We start from the raw sequence: 21,441 nt of genomic DNA, 5'->3' as shown, positions 1-21,441 counted from the left end.
TCTCATCACTGATAAGATGTAGGAGGAACGGACTTAGGAACTTTTCAGAAAAAAAAACAAAAACAAAAACAAAAAAAAAGACCCTGACTTTGTTTACTCCAGAAGCTTTGGTAAGGGTTGGTTCATCTCAAAGATTCAAGAATAAGGTGGCCTCCTCGCAGGGTTGTGAAGTCAGAACAGGTTTGGGCCATGGGGTGCAGCGGGGAGGTGCCCACTCTGGCCTTTCTTCTACTTGTCCCCAACCCCAGCTCCAAGAGAACCTGATCAAACACAGGAAGATGACTACAGGCTCAAAATACGAAAGAAATAACATGTACAACATTGGCTTGGATTGCTGCAGAAGATTAAAAAATGTGTTTGTAATCATGACTTAAAAAATAAATATTTAGTCTGACTCCTTGTTTGTTTTTCTGACTCCTTAAAAGCAACCATATTTGAGTTTTCCCACTAGAGTATTAAATAGATACATCTTATGATCTTATGACAAATTAAAATAGATCCACACTGGTAAGCAGAGGACTTTTTAAATCAGAGTCTTCCACAGTATAAGTCCAATTTCAAAGTCAACTAAAAAGAAATGTCAAGAAAAATGAACCCAAGGCTGTTTCTGAAAAGTGCATCTTCCTTCACAGCTTATTTACAGGAAAATTCTGACCACAGTTTTGTTTAGTTCAGCAAATGTTTGCTACTTAGTTCAATACCTGCTTTAAGGCGGCTGGAGAGGAAATGCCCAGCCCACTCACCTCGGTGCAATTCATAGCAACTGCATTTACAGCTGTAACTTAATCAAATCATCTAGGGCTGGGGTCTAATTCAATGAAATACCAGGGCAGACCCGGAATATCTTTCTTTAACCAAGACTGGCAGTCTGGCAAAATGTTCTACATTCAGCAGTCACTCAAATAATTGCAGAAGAAATTAATACATTGGAAAAATATGAGGGTCAGGGAAGACTTTGCTTAAAAAAAAAACAAATTGTAGTCCCCCCACCCGGTCCATCCCCCAATTTACCTTCATCCCTTTCAAGGCAAGTGCTGTTTGAAGCCCCTCACATTCATTCAGTCCCAGAAAAGCACCAATCACTGGTTTCAGTTGCTTGAGGATAACAAACTGAGGAAGAATTCCTGTCCTCCGGGGGGTTTAGGATTCAGTCTTCAATGTTGTATTCTTTTTTCTCCCGGCATTGTCATCGGAACTCCCTGACCCAACTTTGCACTGTACACTCACTCACTAGCGTCAAGAATTCTGTGACACGTGGTCTAAAGCGGTGGTTTTCAGGTGGTGAGACTTTGCCCCATTTGGCAATATCTGGAGACATTTTTGGCTATCACACTGGGTTGGGGGGATGGTGGTTGCTAGGGCATCTAGTGGGTACAGGCCAGGGATGCTGCCTAAACTCCCTACAATGCACAGGACAGCCCCCACCCAAACGTGTGGTGGAGACGCACAGATCTGAAGATCAAGCCACTCCTCTAAGACAAGTCTGCCTCCACGTGCTGCTGGCCAACCTGCCCCCGACTCACCTTGCAGTTAGTGAACCACAGGGCGAGGACGAGATTCCTCAGAGCCAGGTACATGGTGGGGTCCCGCGAATATTCCGGGAACTCGTAGAGCTCATCCAGCTCCATCACGTCTGGCCTCACACACAGGGCTTTGCCGCACTCGTTGGGTTGGTAGAAAGGCTGGAAGTACCGGTTCATGCCTGGAACTGAGGGGAGAAGCAAAGGAGTAAATCTCACAGGCTGTAAATTCCAAATCTGGGTGAGCGTTAGTCACTCAGTGGTGTACGACTCTGCGACCCCATGGACTGCAGCCTGCCAGGTTCCTCGGTCCATCGGATTCTCCAGGCATGAATACTGAAGTGGGTTGCCATTTCGTTCCTCAGGGGATCTTCCCAACCCAGGGATTGAACCTGGGTCTCCTGCATTGCAGGCAGATTCTTTACTGTCTGGGCCACCAGGGAAATCCGGGTAAGCTGAAGAGCAGAAACAAAACCAAACCAGAAAGAAGGTCCTAGACAAGCTTCCTGGTCTGTCCTACGTAAATGCCTCCACTTCTCTGTCCAATTAGACCTGCTAGGTGGAAATTTGGAGAAGGAAATAGCAACCCACTCCAGTATTCTTGCCTGGAGAATCCCAGGGACAGAGGAGCCTAATGGGCTGCCGTCTGTGGGGTTGCAGAGTCAGACACGACTGACGCGACTTAGCAGCAGCAGCAGCAGGTGGAAATTAAAAAATATTTCCCCATTCTTTCTTCACAAATTCAATTTCTGTGGCACAGAAATTTTTTTTTAAGTTTTTGTTAAAGAAAAACATGTGCTATAAAATCTGCCATCTTAATCATGTTTGAGTGTTACATATTCACATTGTTTCTCAACAGATTTCCAGAATGTCATCATCTTGCAATCTGTGGTGTTGGAGAAGACTCTTGAGAGTTCCCTTGGACTGCAAGGAGATCCAACCAATCATTCCTAAAGGAAATCAACCCTGAATATTCATTGGAAGGACTGATGCTGAAACTGAAGCGCCAATACATTGGCTACCCGATATGAAGAGCCAACTCACTGAGAAAGCCCCTGATGCTGGGAAACATCTAAGGCAGGAGGAGAAGGGGGCAACAGAGGATGAGATGGTAGGATGGCATCATTGACTCAATGGACATGAGATTTAGCAAAGTCTAGGAGATAGTGAAGGACAGGGAAGCCTGGTGTGCTACAGGCCACAGGGTCGCAGAGTTGGACATGACTCAGCAACTGAACAACAACTTCATTTTGCAAACCTGAAATTCCAAACCCAACTGAATGCCAAATCCCCATGGAAATATATCTTAAAAGAAACTATCATTGGAGTTTTTCTAATTAGAAGACTGCTGCTGCTGCTGCTGCTGCTAAGTCGCTTGAGTCGTGTCCGACTCTGTGCGACCCCATAGACGGCAGCCCACCAGGCTCCCCCGTCCCTGGGATTCTCCAGGCAAGAACACTGGAGTGGGTTGCCATTTCCTTCTCCAGTGCAGGAAAGTGAAAAGTGAAAAGTCAAAGGGAAATCGCTCAGTCGTGTCCGACTCTTTGCGACCCCATGGACTGCAGCCCACCAGGCTCCTCCGTCCATGGGATTTTTGAGGCAAGAGTGCTGGAGTGGGGTGCCATTGCCTTCTCTGAATTAGAAGACTAACCCCTGATAATCTTTGAGTGGTGTTAAACTCAGTCTAACCTACGTTCTGTTTCTAGGAACGAAAGAAAAAAAGCCCAAAAAATGCACTGAAAAGGCTGTTTTTCTTACCTGCTTTTCAAGAACATTGTCCCATGTCATTAAATATGACTTTCAGGGGCATACAATGCTATCTTATTTATTATCTACTCCCCTATTTCTGGGCATTTTTATTTTATCCAATTATTTTACTACTATAAACAACGCCACACATCTTTGGACTTACTTTTGATAATCTTTGATAATTTAGGGTAAATTCCTACATCCAAAGAGGATCTATTATAAGGTTTTTGATTTACACTGCCAAACTGCCCTTAATATATGTACATACCGACTAATTAGCATCTTAGGGCCTGTTTCATTCCACCTTCGGTAACACTGGGATTTATCACTTCAGTTGTGATTTTGACCACATCCACATTTTTAGAGGGTCCAGTGCTACTAGTTAAAACCTTAGTAAAAGCCCACAATGTCAAAATCTACTTGCACCAAAGATGAAGTCTGTTAGTGTGCAATGGCACCCCACTCCAGTACTCCTGCCTGGAAAATCCCACGGACGGAGGAGCCTGGAAGGCTGCGGTCCATGGGGTCGCTGAGGGTTGGACACGACTAAGCGACTTCACTTTCACTTTTCACTTTCATGCATTGGAGAAAGAAATGGCAACCCACTCCAGTGTTCTTGCCTGGAGAATCCCAGGGACAGGGGAGCCTGGTGGGCTGCCATCTATGGGGTCGCACAGAGTCGGACACGACTGAAGTGACTTAGCAGCAGCAGTGTGCAGGAGATGATCTAGAATTCTCGCTTGTGCACAGAGAATTCTGATGGAGAATTTTTTAAATCCCCTGAAAGTAAACAGTCATCAGTCTGCTTGCCTTGACCTGAAGTTTTTTCAAGAGTGGGTCATTTGACTATAATTATCAATGGCATAATTAGAAGCAGAATGACTCAAAGAGAAAAAAGAAGAGTGGCTTGAGTCAAAACTTTCTTCTGGCGTGTCCGAGTGAGTAGGCACGATCATCAAATTACGCAGCTATCCAACTTTCAAAGAAATGCTCATTAAACTCCGTAGGTACGATTCCTAGACAAGTGTTACAGGTCCTCCCAATGATTAAGGGGAAAATGAACAAATGTATATAAATAATACGAGTGATCCACAGTAAAACCAGATTCATGAAATAATGAGGTGCTTTGTACTAAGTGAACACATTTAAAACAACCCAACAAAGAAACCATCTTTTCCATTCTGCTCACCCACACATTTCCAGGGCAAGGTAGGGGAGGGAAGGCAGGGAGGGCCAGGCCCAGCTCTCACCCAGCACAGAGGGGACCGCCTTGGGGTGCTCCAGCTTCCCGGAGCTGGCGTCGCTGGTCACGCGGTGCGTGCTGGTGCAGGATGGACTCATGCCCACACAGTCTGGGTAGTAGGCCGACAGCAGGGGTGCGGCCACACTGTCTTTCAGCAAAGGAGGTAAGATGAGCATGGAGTACCACCAATGGTTGGACACTTCCGACACTCTCTGCAAGGGGGCAGAGCAAGACAAAGAGGGACAATGGCGGACAAGAAATGAACTTGCAGGGTCCACCAAGGACAGAGGGTTCTTGCCATGTCATTCATCCTCATTCATCCCCAACCCTTCTCCTTTGCCTTCGCCCACTCCTCAGTCCTAGGCCAGAGTCCTACATAGGCAGATTCAGAAACAAAGACCCCTGAGGAGACCTGGAGAGAATGTTTCTTAGGCCAAGTTCCTTCAGATCTACAGCAAAAGGTCTCTCTCTCCCCTGCAAAAAATGCCACCAACACCAGTTAAGTCTTTTTTTTTTTTTCTGGCTGCGTCCTGCGGCATGAGGGATCCTAGTGCCTTGACCAGGAATCAAAAGCGTGCCCCCTGCATTGGGAGTACAGAGCCTCAGCCACTGGACCACCAGGGAAGTCCCAACATCAGATAAGTCTTAATGGTGCCTCCACTGACTCTCCTGGAAGCCTGGGTTTGTTTAAGTCTAACACGAGGAACTTCTTTCTGTTCAGGAACCATTTATCACCTGGCCCTTCCCCCTTTTAACTTAGGATCTAAAGACAATGGAAACTGCAAAATTCAGCAAAAAAAAAAAAAATTCTCTGAAGTAGCAGTCAAATATTACTGCTTTTTTGCCAGAGGTTACTAAACATGTTTTTCAGAGGGAAAAGTACATGACAATCAGCAAAATAAGATGCTCCATGTAGACTGAAGAAACTATTTTTGGTCTTAAAATATGTGATCCTATTCCAGATTTTGAATTAACATATGGAGTCATTCGATCAAGGCAGCCTGGTGATGACGGTTGTGATAAAAATAGAATTTACCTGCTTCTAAAGCAACACTGCCAGAAATCCGACACTAGTCAGACTTTGCTAAACATGATCTTGAATGTATGCTCCAGGAATTCTAGGAATCTAATAGAGGAGAATCCTGGGCTCAGGAACCCTCTGATGTTAGTTCTCCAGTCTCCAAGAAAATGCCACCTGCCATCAAGCTGTGGTTTGTGAATTAAAAATGCATTATTTGCCCTTCAGAGTCCAAATCTCAGGCAAGCATTTTCTCAGCTTACTACAAGCCCCAACATCCCTCATAAATTATTCCCAGCTGCGTCACACATTTTTTTTTTCTATTTTTGATGCAGACCTTTTTTTTTTTACTTATTAAATCTGCTACAACATTGCTTCTGTTATATACCTTTTGTTTTTTTCGGCCATGAGGCATGTGAGAGCTCAGCTCCCCGACCAGGGATCGAACCCCGACCTCCTGCACTGGAAGGCAGAGTCTTAACCACTGGACCACCAGGGAAGTCCCTCACACACTCATTTTACTTGCCTGGCCCCTGATGGCTTTTCAGTTTGCAATCTTTGTCCTCAAGGCTTGTTTTAGGTTTGGCTACCCTTGACCAGCCTGGGCTGGACCACAAAGAAGGAAAGTTCCATTTCATAAACCTGCCCCAGACTCTTTCTCAACTGAAGACAAAAATAAGTAACTGGCATATGAACATCCAGGGATGACTCTTCTGAACTTTTTAAGGTTCTTATATCCCAAGAATATGGCCCCTGTCCTAAAGTTCAGATTCCTTGAGAGCACAATGGTCTGAACAGTAGGGGAAATATTCATAAAGTAATTTTTTTTTAACTGTATTTAAAGTTATTTTTTCCTTTCTTTCTATAATGTCATCTCATTTACCCTGAATCCAGAAATTATTTGGGCCACTGCTTTACTGTAGAAATGCTTGAGGGTACAGCTATTTTTTTTTAATGTGGGTGTATGTGTGTGTAAGCTATTTATTTATTCTTTTTAATGTGTGTGTCTCACGCAGCCCTTTATGTAACAGAACAGACCTGCCAGGTGTCATTTCGCCCTCTGCCTGAACATCAATCACATTCCCTGAGTTTCACATCTAGAAAAACTACAAACAATCCTGAATCACTGTCATGCAGAATAACTCAGAAACCCATAATTTAAAAAAAAAATCATCTTCTGAAATAGCCGTAGGATCTGGCTTACGTGGCAAAATCAGTCAGCTCAGGGAGCAACGTTTCCTAAGACGAGCGACACGTGGCCAGACTTTGCCAGCTGCTGCCCCTTCCACATCTGGGCAGAGACGGGACAAAGCAGTTACACTGAGGTCAGAATAACACGAGAACCCTCTCACAGCTGAATCTGGGCCAAGACCATCAAATCATGGGCCTCTTGTTCGTTTCCTGGAACGATTCAAGTGGCGAGAAGGTCATAAAGTCCCCCTTGGAAAACAAGTATAACAAGTCTGATCCTTGTAGGAAGGCACGGTGTCAGTTTCTGCCTTTTTATTTCCTTTAAACATAAAGCAATAAAATTTGAGTGTGTTTTTTTTTTTTTTCAAGTTGGGTGAGGATCACTCACAACACCATTCCTGCTAGCATTTTCATCACATAGTTATCACGGGAGATTAAAAAGCCTTTGATCAGCAACCAAATAAAGACACTCATAACACTGTTACTGTGTTTCACTTGTACTTATCGCTGAAAGTGTGATGCTGGCTAATCTGAAACATGCAGAAATACTCACTAGATCCTCTGGGAGGGAACAATGGTCTGAGGTCTCAGGCTGCAAACAAGACAAAAAACATTAATCAGGTTTAATTATAAAATATAGTCTTTTTCTTTTTTTTTAAGAGTCTTTGATGTAGACCATTTTAAAAGTCTTTATTGAATGTGTTATACTATCGCTTCTGGGTTTTTTGGCCCCAAGGCATGTGGGACGTTAGATCCCTGACCAGCACTCGAATGTATCCCCCCTGCACTGAAGGTGAAGTCGTGACCACTGGACCTCCTGGGAAGTCCCTAAAATACAGTCCTAAGTGTCAGTTTACCTTTAATAAGGTATCTCTTTTCATCAATTAGACTGGAAAAGAGAAAGTGTGATAAAACACCCACATGAGTGAGGGTGCGAGGAAGACAGCTCCTCTTGCAAGGATGTCTTCGGTGGCAACCTACAACAATGTGTAATAATTCTGGAGAAGAATCTGACAAAATAGGAAACCTTTAAATGCGTGATAATTTGGCAGTATCTTGTATAACTGAAGATGTACATACTGCGATCAGTTCCACACCCACAAATTCAGTCAGCCTTGGATTAAATACTCAAAAAAATTGCAGAAAGTTCCAAAAAATAAAATCTGAATTTGCCATGCACCAGCAACTATTTATATAGAATTTACATTATATGAAGTATTAAAAGTAACCTAAAGATGAACTAAAGTATACGAGAGGATGTGTGTAGGTTATATGCAATACTATGCCATGTTATACAAAGGACTTCAGCATCTTCAGATTTTGATACCTGCAGGGTCCTGGAATCAAGCCCTGTAGATATGACTGCATTATGCCCAACAGTTCTAGTCTTGCTATACAGACATATCTCAGAGACACTGTGGGCTCAGTTTGAGACCAACCATCGCAATAAAGCAAGTGTCAACAATAAAAGTGACTCAGAAGAATTTTTTGGTTTCCCAGTGCATATAAAAGTTATGTTTACACTATACTATAGTCTGTTAAGTGTGCAATAGCTTAAAAAAAGAAACCTGCACATACTTTAATTAAAAAATACCTCAGGGACTGCCCTGATGGTCCAGTGGTTAAGAATCCGCCTGCCAATGCAGGGGACGGGGGTTTGATCACTGGTCAGGGAAGATCCCATATGCCTTGGGGCAACTAAGCCAGTGTGCTAAAACTAAAGAGTCCAAGTGCCCCAGAGTCCTTGTGCCAAAATGAAGATTCAGCACCACCAAAAATAAATAAATACATAAAATAATACTTTATTGCTAAAAACGCTAACCATCATCTGACAATGCAGAGTTGTCACAAAGCTTCAATTTGTAAAAATGCATATCTGTGAAGGGCAAAAAAGCCAAGTGCAATAGAACAAGGCATGCCTATATTTTCTAGAGAGACGCTCGTCCACGTGCACCAAGAAAACGATTAGAAAATTCCTGAAGAAGCATAGTTTGTAAGAGAGAAAAGCTAAGCACAAGCCAGAAGTCCATCAAGAGTAGAAGACAGAAACAAACTATACTACAGTCAAACAATGGCACAGCAATGAGAGGAAACTGCAACGCACATTAATTACAGTACGGATGCACCTTCCAAACATAACGGTGAGTTGAAAGAAGCCACACCCAGAAGCATGCATACTGTATTATGCCATTTCCATAAAGTTCGAAAGGAAGCAACATCCACAGTGCTGTAAGTTGGAAGGGTAAGTAGGGACCTATAGCCATACCACCCTGAAAGCGCCTGTCCTCTCTGATCTCAGAAGCTAAGCAGGGTCGGCCTGGTTAGTATTTGGATGGGGGAGAAGAGGAAGTAAGTAGTTACTCTGGGCAGGGGAAAGGGATGGACTCTTTGAGTGAAAGGTGGTGCAAGGGTGCTTCTTCGAGGCTGGTCAATTTCTTAACTGTTCAGTTCAGTTCAGTTGCTCAGTTGTATCCAACTCTTTGTGACCCCACGGACTGCAGCATGCCAGGCTTCCCTGTCCATCACCAACTCCTGGAGCTTGCTCAAACTCATGTCCATTGAGTTGGTGATGCCATCCAACCATCTCATCCTCTGTTGTCCCCTTCTCCTCCTGCCTTCAATCTTTCCCAGCATCAGGGTCTTTTCCAGTGAGTCAGTTCTTCACATCAGGTGGCCAAAGTATTGGAAGCATCAGTCCTTGCAATGAATATTCAGGGTTGAGTCTTCTCAGATTGACTGGTTTGATTTCCTTGCTGTCCAAGGAACTCTCAAGAGTCTTCTCCAACACCACAGTTCAAAAGTATCAATCCTTTGGCGCTCAGCTTTCTTTACTGGGACCTGGCTAAATGTGGACTCTGAAAATTCACTGAGCTATGGCATTTTGACTTGTGCGCTTCCTGTTTGTATATTTCAATTTAAAAAGTTACCTAAATAAACTGAAGACTGGCATACCATATGGTCTGGGAAATCCAGCCCTTGGAATATATTCCAGAGAAACTCTCTGCACGTGTGCACTAGGAAAACTGGAGCAGGAAATGGCAACCCACTCCAATATTCTTGATGCAAAATTCCATGGACAGAGGAGCCTGGTGGGCTACAGTCCATGGGGTCACAAAGAGCTGGACACGACTGAGTGACTGAGCACAGCCCAGCGCAGCACTAGGAGAGACATGAAAGAACATGACAGCCCCACACTAGAAACAACCCTCACACGCCTATGAACAAGAGAACAGACACGCTATGGTAGACTCACACAATGCAAAATTACACAGCAGGGACAATTAATGACTCAGAGCTGTAGGCATCAACATGGAGGCAACCAAAAAACCTCAGTGTTAAGGAAAAGAAGAAAGCTGCAGAAGAACGCAAACAACAGGGTACAACTTCCAACCGACATAAAATATGCAAAACTTCACATGTTATTTAGGGTTTCATACATATGTATCAACTCAAAAACAAAAAGCAGAGGAATAATAAATACGAAATTGGAAATACTGCTTGCTCTTGAAGGAGAGGCAGAGGAAGATAACCACTGAAGGGCACCCAGGGAGTTACAGAGGCATTGGTCACGCTCTGTTTCTAAAACTGGGGGTGGGGACACGATGAGTGTTCAACTTCATTCTTTATCCTTTACACACAAATTATAAATCCTCTTGTGGGTCTAAGAATTATTTCAAAGTAAAACAGCTTGATAGGACTTCCCTGGTGGCACAGAATATAAGAATCTGCCTGCCAATGCAGAAGACACAGGTTCCATCCCTGAGCTGGGATGATCCCATACGTTTCAGAGCAGCTAAGCCCGGATGCCACGGCTACTGAGTCAGAATTCTAGAGCTCATGAGCCACAACCACTAAGCCCGCAGGCTGCAACTACTGCAGCCCGTGAGCCTAAACCTGTATCTGCAACAAGAGAAGCCAAGGCAGCTCGAGGCCCTCGCACTGCAATGAAGAGTAGCCCCCGCTCGCCGCAACTACAGAAAGCCTATGCGCAGCAAGGAAGACCCAGGCCAGCCAAAAATAAAAATACATAAATAAAACTTGCACAGGCACGAAGCTATTCACTACAGCGCACTCACTGACGATAAACATTTAGATGTCACCTAAATGCCCTTCGACCACGCCAAATTCATCATGATCTATCCATTCAGTGGACTATGTATTACACAGTCTTTACAGGGAAAGAGATCTCTATGCACTGAGACGGAAGCATCTTCAAGATACATTAAATGACAAACAGTGAGCTCCAAACAGTGTGTGTTGTTTGCTACCATTCTTTTTAATGTTGTTTTACAAATAAACCTTTCCAGACTTTGTCCTTGACAGAAGACCAAGCTGAAAACCAAAGGGCCTCTGAGTCAATAAACACCATTTAAATAAATATTTCAAAAGTTGAGGCTAATAGATGGTAATCAATTAGAATGGAGCTAGAGGGTCTCAAGAGAGGATTTCTTGGGCAGAGGGGATTTAAAAGATATATCATCCTTAGAGGCTATGATCACTCTGAGCTATACTTCTTTAAACCTTTAAAAAGTAGTTTAGATACTTGTTTCCAGTGCTTTAAAAAAATGTGCCTACCATAAATATATAATGAGAGCATAAAGAAAGTTCTAGTAGGATAAATGAATCATTACGAGTTGTTATCTATTAGAGTGGGAATAAAGAGATGGTTTAAAGGGGACTTTCATTTTTCATTTACATATTATGTGTGTGCATGTACTTACCTATGCACACATATGTTCAATTTACTTTTTTAAACTTGAGATTATATTCATGTAATGCTTATGTAAAATTTAAAACTATAGAAAACAGAACTCCTAAATATTCATACCATTTTTCTCACCAGTTTACTTTGCAAAATCGCCCAAATATATTAATAATTATGAGTCACTTCAATAATATTTGTATCTTAAATCCCAGGCTTTGAAAAACTTGATCATAAACTTTATAAAGCTTTTCAAATGTTTCTCATTCATTCTTTAAAGAAGAATTTGAACTAAGAAAATATTTTGCTGGTGAAAACTGCATATCTGTGAATATGTTAATACCACAAACCACTGGATTATATACTTTAAGAGGGTGAATTTTGTGAATTAAGTCAAAATTTTCAGAAAGGAAAAGCATCTTGCATCTGAGATTACAATTCCGAATATTCTTTAATGTACTGATAAAATAAGACACATTCTATAGATGAATGTTTTAACACTTTGAAGCTATTAGCACATTTTTAAACGCTAAGCAACTGTCAAATCTCCAAAGAGGCACAATATACCAATTAAGAAAGACTGCTAATAGCCCAAACATATTGTTGTTTTTGTTCAGTCGCTAAGTCTTGTCCGACTCTTTGCAACCCCATGAACTGCAGCATGCCAGGCTTCTCTGTCCTTCACTATCTCTCTGCATTTGCTCAAACTCCTGTCTATTGAGCCCAAACATATTCATCCTTTTCTCTTTCCTAACAGGATCCTAATTTTGATGCTGTTATGAAAGATTTCCCTCCAGTTATAAAATATAAAACATGCAACAGTTATGGAATATCTTCTTCCTTTGTCCCCACTGTTGTTCAGAGTAGCTGTGAGATCCTGTCCTGGCCAAAGAGCTATAAATAGAAATCTAGTGCCAACTTCCAGGAAAGCTCCTGGTTTCCCAGTAAAATGAGGAGAGACTTGGCTTACGATACTCCAGCCTTTCCCATCTTTTCTGCTTTGACCTTGGAATGATGGCTGACGGTGCAGTAACGATCTTGTGAGAGAGCTGGAAACTAGAAGGAGAATTCCCTGGACAACTATACCAACTCTGGACTGCCTGCTTCTAAACTGTTTATAAATGAGAGAAAAATAAAAGGCTTAATCGGTTAAGCTATTGTAATGGAGGTTCTCTTTATACATGGGACAGTACCATCCTGATACAATGATCAATACGATAAAGGAAAAATATACACCATTACTACCGACTGACAAGTAAACTAACCCATCAATTAATTCAAACAGAAAACCAAAGACATCATACCTTAACAGCAGTATTTGGTTTCATCCCACATCGGTAGGTCTTTGCTATCTGGGGAGTCAGCTGGATCTCCTTGGTAAGCTGCCTCCATTTCCTACACTCAGGTTTTGTACATTGAACCTAGATGGAAAGTAAGAAGTCAAGGTCAATGAATTAGCACCTCTTGAGTGGGCATTTCTTCCATCTCTTCCTTTGCCATCTCCTCCACATGATCTGGGTTAACAAGCGTTCAGCATCAAATGCATGAGGTTAAGTGAAAGAAGCCAAATGTAAAAGGTCACACACTGCCTGACTCCTTTATATAAAGCATCCAAAACGGTAAATTCAGAAAGGCAGAAAGCCGACCAGCGGTTGCCAGGGGGTAGGGGTAGGGAGGAATGGGAGGTAACAGCTGAATAGGCACAGGTCTCCTTTGTGGATAATGAAATGTTCTGGAATTGGATATTGGCAGTGATTGGACCACACTGTGAATGTACTGAATGCTGAGTTGTACATTTTAAAAGGGTTAATTAAAAAAAACTTTTTAAAATTTTTTCTTTAATTGGAGGGTAATTGCTTTACAATGTATTGGTTTCTGCAGTACAACAATGTGAATCAGTCATAAGTGTGTGTGTGTGTTCTTTCCTCTTGAGTCTCCCTTGTGAATATTTTGTGAATTTAAAGTTATGTAAATCTCACTTCAATTAAGAAAATTTTTAAGGTATGCAGAAAAGCTCAAATTATCTATAACATTAAATAAATTAGCAAATAATTTATTGAATGATGGTATATTTATATTATATATACAGTCACTAAAGTGTGTTTTCAAAGAATGGCTAAATAGAAAAAAATAAAGTTAAATTAATAAAAAAAACCTAAAAGCTACTAAAAACTTACATGCAAAGTATGATTCTAAACCTAATTAGGATTTGCATACTAAGTGCGAAACTGTGTTTAAATAAACACAGAAAAACATGAACAAAGAAGAGAGATATGGACCAGACTTAGCAATAGCTATCACCAGCTGGTAATGAGTCTGTAGTTTCTTCTTTATGCTACAGGTCAAGTGAGGTGATTTTTGCACAAAAATAAAAAAAGTGATTTGCTTTCATAGTTACAGAAAGAATAAATGTAATTAAAGAAAACTTTCCGTTGGAATTTTCATCCATTCCTCTTGCATTTAGTGCCATAAATGCTTTTGCTGTTTAGTTGCTCAGTTGTGTCCAACTCTTTGCTACCCCGTGGACTGTAGCCTGCCAGGCTCCTCTGTCCATGAGATCACCCAGGCAAGAACGACTGGCGTGGGTTGTCATTTCCTTCTCCAGGGGATCTTCCTGACCCACGGATCAAACTCCCATTTCCTGCTTGGCAGGTGGATTCTTTACCCTGGAGCTACCTGGGAAGTGCTATAAATGCTTCACAAAATCATACAGTTTTATCTTTTTTACCCAGTAGGGGAGCTGCTGGTCTGCCATGAAAGCTTTGGGACTAGGCTCAGTTTTTCCATTGCTTGTCCATATTTTTTTCCATGTAGTATATTTGTCATATCCATCCTTATGGCTGAAAAACAATAAAAATAAATATATCAAACAATAAGCTATTCAGGTTTTCAAAACAGGAGGCAGATAGAAATCTTACGTGAAGGACCTAACTAGCCACATTATAAGGGGGGAGGAGTAAATTATCATAGCACGCATAAAACAGGTTGCATTTTTAGTATCTAAAACTATCAAGAAGGAATGGTTACCTGTCTGTCCAGCACCCTCTAGCTGTCAGCATCCCCCACAAAACCTTTTCATTCCTGCCCCTTTGCACTGGCACAGAAGAGCAAAGCAGCTCCTAAATTTTTCAGAATTTGTGAACTACAGAGAATAACTGTCTCATGGCAGATACTTTCTGAGCTCTGAGTGTGCACACACAAGCATACACACACGCAAACTACAGTATCAAAGTTCTGGCACACCTGTAGTCAGCTCAGGTATGGATGAAACAGTGAAATAATTCAGTAACCACCCCCCGGGGAGGGGGGTGCTCAGACTTAACTATCTGACCCCCACCACTGCCCACTGCCCAAACCACCATCCCTTCCACCCCAAACACTTCCAACAATCATCAGAACAAACCTTCTGTAGTAATGGTCAAAGCATTCATTACAGAAATGCTCCCCACAGGAGAGGTGATACCATCGGGATGTGTAGCCATTTTTGGCACATCTGAAAACAGCAAAAACAGATAGCTTTGGTAACGAATAAACACGTCTCGCTTTTTTTGTTAACATTTATCAAACACCTCCTATGAGCCCATCTTGCCTTACCTTCACTTAGAATCCTAATGACTGGATATTACAACAGAAGAAATGAAACGGTTGATTGACAGAGAACAATGCATGGGGAGGACACAGGGACTTAGATCAGAGGTACCCAGCTGCCTGCTCATCAAAAGGCCCTGGGACTTAGTTTTATCAGGACTCCATGGAGTTATGATACGGCTTTAGGACGTGAAAGAAGGGACGGCAGCAGGCTTGCCGCATGTGTGTGAAGAAGGGAAGTGTGGTCTCTAGTAGCAACATCTGGCCAGCTGGGATCGGACCATCCCGTGGGCAATCTGGCAAATAAAACCTGCCACGCAGCCAATAATGTAGCAAAAGAATGAACTATAAAGCCACTATGAACACTAACACCACCACTTCTTTGTGATTTAAAACAAAGAAAGAATTTGTTTTCCAGGTTTCACTGAATCTTAACTGAAGATTTTTTTCCACTGGAAGTAAAAGGTCATGCTTGGATCATCCCAACAAAAATGGCAAGAGTGCAGTTAGCTACGTAGTTTGAATGAGCCCTGTATGTATCTTTGGAGGCGGAGGTGTGCTGTAAGAGGGAGAAAAGCAGCCCAGAGAAATAAGCAAACATTGATCTCTGTAGGAAGCTCAAGGTTCTCGCTACTCCCCCCTTACCTCTTACCCCATCCCATCCTCAAACTATCCCCCCATTCCCATCCTCCAGAGGTACAACTATGGGGGATGCAATGTGAGCACAGGGGGTTGGTCACTGTGCAGAGCTGATACAGGCTAGTCTAACAGGGGAGTGAGTAGTGGGGTATGATGTGTACAAAATGTACCAGCAACGTCTCTACTGCAGGATAGCAGTATCTCTATGTATCTTTAGGAAGACTATCTTTGAGGATGAATGTGCTCATTGGGAGGAAGGTGAGGCCAAGACACGCCATCTAAACAGACCTTTCAGAAGTACTTGCAAAGCACACAGGACATGTGGCTGTACAGCCTGCTTTTTCACATTTCCTGTACTTCTTCTCTGACCCACCATCTTCATCCTCATCCGTCGTCTCCGTGGCCTTTTTCTTTGCCTGAGAAAGAACCAGCTGAGGTTAAGATCAACACTGGCGTGGCCCAGGGTGGAGGTGGTGGGAGGTTTACTCCTGAAATCACTTCCAGGTTAGAAGTTCTAAGTGTGAAGATCAACAGCATCCTGGCAGTGGGGTAGAGGCTGACGGTAACAGCAATTTCCTTGAGACTGCATTGTGCAAACAATTCACTAATCTGCTAGAAATCTGGAACCAGCACTTCGAAAACAGGTCTCTGAGTAGAGACCGAAAATGCATACTAGCTTCTTTTAGGAAAAAGCTGTTTCAACTCTACTTCAATATTGATTATCTAACCCAGATAGTCTAACCAATAAAAAATTAAAAAGAAATTTTTTTAGGCTGTATCATAAAAAACGAAAGCCACTTTCAAATTAAGATTGTTCTCTTTGCTTGGAAAAGTTCTATCCTCTCAGTATTGTAGATTTTAAAACTACAATAAAAATCTGTAGACAAATTCTAGAGGAAGAATTACATCATTCAATATTTTCCTTAAAAAAAAAAAAAATGGCCCTACAAGAAAGATGGCAGCAGGTAAGCTATCAACAGCACCCAATTAACTATTACAAGCTGAGGTCCAAATTCCTATGAATGACATCAAGCCAAGCATGATCTGGCCCCAGCTCACATCCTGGAGGCAACCACACAACTGAACCACCCTGTGCTGTTTCACAGCAATGCCTTTATCTCCGCCAGATAAGCTTTTTCCCCTACATTCTACCACTTTATCACACTGGAAGCCCCAAGATGAATTTTTCCACTAGACTGTAAGTTCCTTGAGGGCTGGAATTCTACTCTTTCATCTCTAATTCTTCAGAACCAATCACAATAAGTCTGTTGGCTCAAAACAGGGTCAATGAATGAACAAATAAGCGATACCTGCCTACCGGAACTCCTCAAAGGAAGGCTATCTGGAGAATGATCAAAAGATGCTTTTTTCTTCGTTCTCCCCCGTGAGGACGCCATTGTATCAGAAAATCTGTCAAAAAAAAAAAAAACAAACCCAGAAAACATTAAATAAGAGCATCTGCTAATACTTTCAACACTCTGGAGTCAAGTTATTAAGTAGTTTTGCTGGTAAGAGTACATGCCCTACAGTTAGATGGCCTGAATGTAAAACCACTGTTTTCAAGTTATTTAAGCTAAGACTAAGCCTCAGTGTTCTCACACAGAGTCGGACACGACTGAAGCGACGCAGCAGCAGCAGCAGCAGCAGTGTGTACCCTAGTATTGGTGTGAGGATTAAGTAAAATAATTAATTGAAAGTACCAGGCCTACTATAAGTACTCAATAAATGTTACCCATTAGTAGTATATACATTTTACATATATAGAGAAATGAATGATCTATAAACAAAAGACACTACTGTTTATAAAATTCAATGAGTAAAAATATTTTTGTTTATGTTCCTCTCTTTCTCACTATGTCTTAGTTCCCAGATTTTGATCTATTTTACTTTAAAAAGTATACAGGCTTCCCTCGTAGCTCAGTTGGTAAAGAATCTGCCTGCAATGCAAGAGACCTCGGTTTGATTCCTGGGTTGGGAAGATCCCCTGGAAAAGGAAATGGCAACCCACTCCAGTATTCTTGCCTGGAAAGTCCCATGGAAAGAGGACCCTGTAGGCAGGCTATAGTCCATGGGGTGGCAAGAGCTGGACACGACTTAGCGACGATACCACCACCCACCACCATACTTCAAAAAGAAAAAGCATTCATTCCTTCTCAGTAAAACCCAACAAATAAATCTCAGGCACACTATCTGGTCACTACTGAATATAGGAATCTCAGTTAGACAGTCACTGGACAAACTGAGTTCTCAAACTAGTTTAATCACAGCACAGTTAAAACATTAAGAATCAAAAGTCTACGCAAAAAAATAATGCATAAATCCATGAACAATTGACTTGTCGTACTACCATTTTTTTCAATTAACTTAAATAAGGAATGAAAAATGCTTAGCATAACTAAGTACTCGCTAGTATACGCATCCTACAGTTATCAGACAGCTCCTTCCCTGATCCGTATTTACTCCACACACATACTCACAATAGCATGAAAAATAAATAGGACATACCTAAAGATAAGGAATTGAAAGTGGAATTTGAAAGTGGAGAAGTGTTGTTAAGATACAAATCCCACATATATGATCTTAATCTTGGGGCAAAGCTTTGAAGGGCTTGTAATGCTATTACTTCACTATAAACTGTGATCCTACTATTCACACCCGGGCTTCCCTGGTGGCTGAGAGGTTCAAGTGTCTGCCTGCAATGCAGGAGACCAGGGTTCGATCCCTGGATCAGGAAGATCCCCTGGAGAAGGAAATGGCAACCCACTCCAGTATTCTTGCCTGGAGAATCCCATGGACGGAGGAGCTTGGTAGGCTACAGTCCACGGGGTCGCAAAGAGTCGGACACAACTGAGCGACTTCACTTTCACTATTTACATTAACATTTGTAAGTTATGGATTTATGAACATCACATGTAAAAACTTTCAATCTGCCATCTACATCAACTTTGAGAAATCTTGACACCAACGTTATGGATGGTTTTTCTTTGACTCAGTCTTCACTTTCTCAAAATCATTACGTTAATATAGGAACAAATATACTGTATACATATTCTGAAATGCATTACAGCTCTTAGCCATTTAAAAAATTGCCATTAGTCCTACAGTACTCATTATGTAGCTGGATAAAGCACTGCTGCTGCTAAGTTGCTTCAGTCGTGTCCAACTCTGTACGACCCCATAGACGGCAGCCCACCAGGCTCCCCCGTTCCTGGGATTCTCCAGGCAGGAACACTGGAGTGGGTTGCCATTTCCTTCTCCAATGCATGAAAGTGAAAAGTGAAAGTGAAGTCGCTCAGTCGTGTTCGATTCTTAGCGACCCCATGGACTGCAGCCTACCAGGCTCCTCCGCCCATTGGGTTTTCCAGGCAAGAGTACTGGAGTGGGGTGCCATTGCCTTCTCAGGGATAAAGCACTAGGTGGTTTTAAAAAGTACTACTGTCTACCTTAATTCTTATACCCTAAGAAGGGCTTCTGGCTCACATTTTCAAAAATAATTTACAATCTCTTTACATAAAACTTATAACCTACATTATTCATAAAATGAACCACGAATAAAGCCTATGTAAACATGTACACTGTATATGTTAAGTATCGCAGCAAAAATATTTGAGCCTAATGTGCAGTTTAGGAACGCAAATAAAATCAGTTTAAGCAACATTTGACCATGTTACCTGGGAATGCAAGCACTCTCAAAAGAAAGCATAATTTCTGGAAATTTCATCAAACATTTTTAACCCAACTGTATACTGAAAAACATATTTTTGATTGCAAAAGAATGATGTAATCCAAGAAATGGTTAAGAGGAAATGAAAGCATTAGCTATGAAAGCCGTTAAGAAATCTGTGTGGTCTGGGATAAATATGATTGAAGATTTTCAGAGCAGTACATTTTCACCTTTAATTATACAATTAACAGTTATGTACCTTCATTCTTTTTTGACACTGTAATTTCTTTATTTTCACTGTTGCTGGGTTCTTGGGGCCTCAAATGGAGGAAAAAATTTTAAATTGGGAGGACTACAGTTACTTATGCTTTTAAATATAATCTTAGAAATACTGACCAAGTGTTAGTAAAACAAATTAGTATACTGGAAGTGCTTTCCCACCTGGTTCTTCAAATTAATAAACACACCTAACTTTAAATACAATCAATTTGTTTCAGGTTCAGCATGACCTTATAAGCATAGTTCTTCCTAATTTTAAATTCGTAGCTTTGGTTTTCTCTTAATATTACAAAAGAAAGGAAAAAATGGTTGGGAGGGGTACCTAAATATGTGTGAATATATCAATGTCTCGATTTCTCGTTTAGTAAGTTCCAAGATTTTTTCAGAAGTAACTTATTCAATCCATAAAAATATGAATTAAAGAACTCCAGGTTGAAATAAAAATGTATAGTGGCATTAACATAATTTCTCGAAACTGGACAAACTACTAGAAACTTCTCCAGAGACAACAGGGGCAAAAATTTCCCTTCGGGCCACTTAAAACTGCACCCACAAGAATCAACTTTCAGACATATGGATCCAGTGCAATTGCCCGAATGCTTTGTTGACGACTTTCTCTGCAGGAAGGATAATTAATTATTGATGGTCATTTTCTCCCGTACCTCCTGAAGAAAACCTTCCCTCGCACTCACCTTTCTTCCACTAAAGTCGGTTTAAAAAAAACAAACCACCAACCAATCAAAGTGTAAAAGCCTTGAGCTGTGTGTGCACAGGTGGACTGACCGATCCTCCAAACGCTTGTACGCTCTCCGGAGGGAAGGCCTGGCCTCCATCTGGCTAGGTTCCAGGTCACAGAACCCCCATCTCGCTACAGCTGGGCCTGTCTCTTCCTTCCTCTTTCACCTGCCAGCTGCTGGGCTGTTGACTAACAGCGACCGAAATCGGGCCGCCCCCATCGGGGTCCCGGGTCCCGGAGGAGTCACCCAGCAACCTGGCAATGCCGATCGCGTCTTAACGCGTGGTCCCTGCGCTGCAGTCCAGCTAACAGCACCTGCGAGGCCGTACCGGCTTCTCGCCACCACGCTCTCAAAGCTGGGAGGCAAGCGACAGAGTTCCAGCCCCCGGACGGTGGGTGCCCCCTTCCTCGCAGCAGCCTTTCCCCGGGTGACAGGGCTCTGACAGCGCCAGGAGGGAGCCCCCAAAGGCTCCCTGTGCCAGCGGCAGCCGCCTCGCTTTCCGAAAAGCTCTCTCGACTCCTCCGAAGTCGGAGAAGCCGCAGCCTCCCCAGGCTCACCTTTGCGCTGGAGGCGTGCAAGGAGTCGCGGGGAGACGGCACCCCTGTACAGAAAGCAAACATTGTGGGGAGGTGGATTAACCAGCAACACCGCGAGGAATCCGGGAAGCCGGTCGCTCCAACACCCCAGGCCAGGAATCCACCCCTCCCGCCCATTCCTCGGGCTGGGACCCTCCCCCGCACCCCTCGCCCCTTTCCAACCCGGGAACGGAGGTAGAGCCCCAAGGGACCAGTCCACCTTCCACCCGGGCGAGGAGCGCGGCTCAGGGGCAGGAGAGCTTGCACCCCGGCCAGGCTGCTTTGTGCAGAGCTGTCACCAGAAATCCGCCGCCGCCCCCACGCCCGCCCCCGGAGCCGCGCGTCCCCCCCGCCCCCCCACCTCGGAGCGCAGGCGAGACCGAGAGCGCCGCCCCGGACTGCGGGCGCCTCTCCGGAGCCGCGCACCGCGCGCACAGGACAGCAGGATCCGCGCCGCGAGCCGCAGCCTCAACTCGGCCGCCGCCGCCGCCGCCGCTTCCGCCCCTGTCACGACGTGACCCGTGGTGGGAGGAGCC

The 21,441-nt window shown here is 43.0% G+C and overlaps 1 protein-coding gene across 3 annotated transcripts in view; it reads right to left on the bottom strand.

Moving 5' to 3' along the window:
* Window positions 1-21,413, bottom strand: part of KDM1B (lysine demethylase 1B) — a 43,085-nt gene extending 21,672 nt beyond the window's left edge. Inside the window, exons 1-11 of one of the 3 annotated variants that reach the window (XM_044927569.2) lie at window positions 21,267-21,406; window positions 20,888-20,931; window positions 19,574-19,632; window positions 16,961-17,060; window positions 15,939-16,066; window positions 14,827-14,916; window positions 14,152-14,263; window positions 12,728-12,844; window positions 7,275-7,313; window positions 4,520-4,724; window positions 1,524-1,708 (exon numbers count right to left, since the gene is read on the bottom strand). In XM_044927569.2, the coding sequence (XP_044783504.2) occupies window positions 1,524-1,708; window positions 4,520-4,724; window positions 7,275-7,313; window positions 12,728-12,844; window positions 14,152-14,263; window positions 14,827-14,916; window positions 15,939-16,066; window positions 16,961-17,047 (963 nt within the window). In that variant the 5' untranslated portion in view covers window positions 17,048-17,060; window positions 19,574-19,632; window positions 20,888-20,931; window positions 21,267-21,406. Of the gene's footprint in view, window positions 1-1,523; window positions 1,709-4,519; window positions 4,725-7,274; window positions 7,314-12,727; window positions 12,845-14,151; window positions 14,264-14,826; window positions 14,917-15,938; window positions 16,067-16,960; window positions 17,061-19,573; window positions 19,633-20,887; window positions 20,932-21,266 lie in introns of all 3 variants that reach the window. The other 2 variants (XM_006072517.4, XM_006072518.4) reach the window with 2 other exon arrangements.
* Between the last annotated feature and the right edge of the window lie 28 nt (window positions 21,414-21,441).

This window comes from Bubalus bubalis, chromosome 2 (genome assembly GCF_019923935.1).
Source record: "Bubalus bubalis isolate 160015118507 breed Murrah chromosome 2, NDDB_SH_1, whole genome shotgun sequence".
Lineage (NCBI taxonomy): Eukaryota > Metazoa > Chordata > Mammalia > Artiodactyla > Bovidae > Bubalus > Bubalus bubalis.
This window is presented reverse-complemented; position numbering and strand designations above follow the sequence as displayed.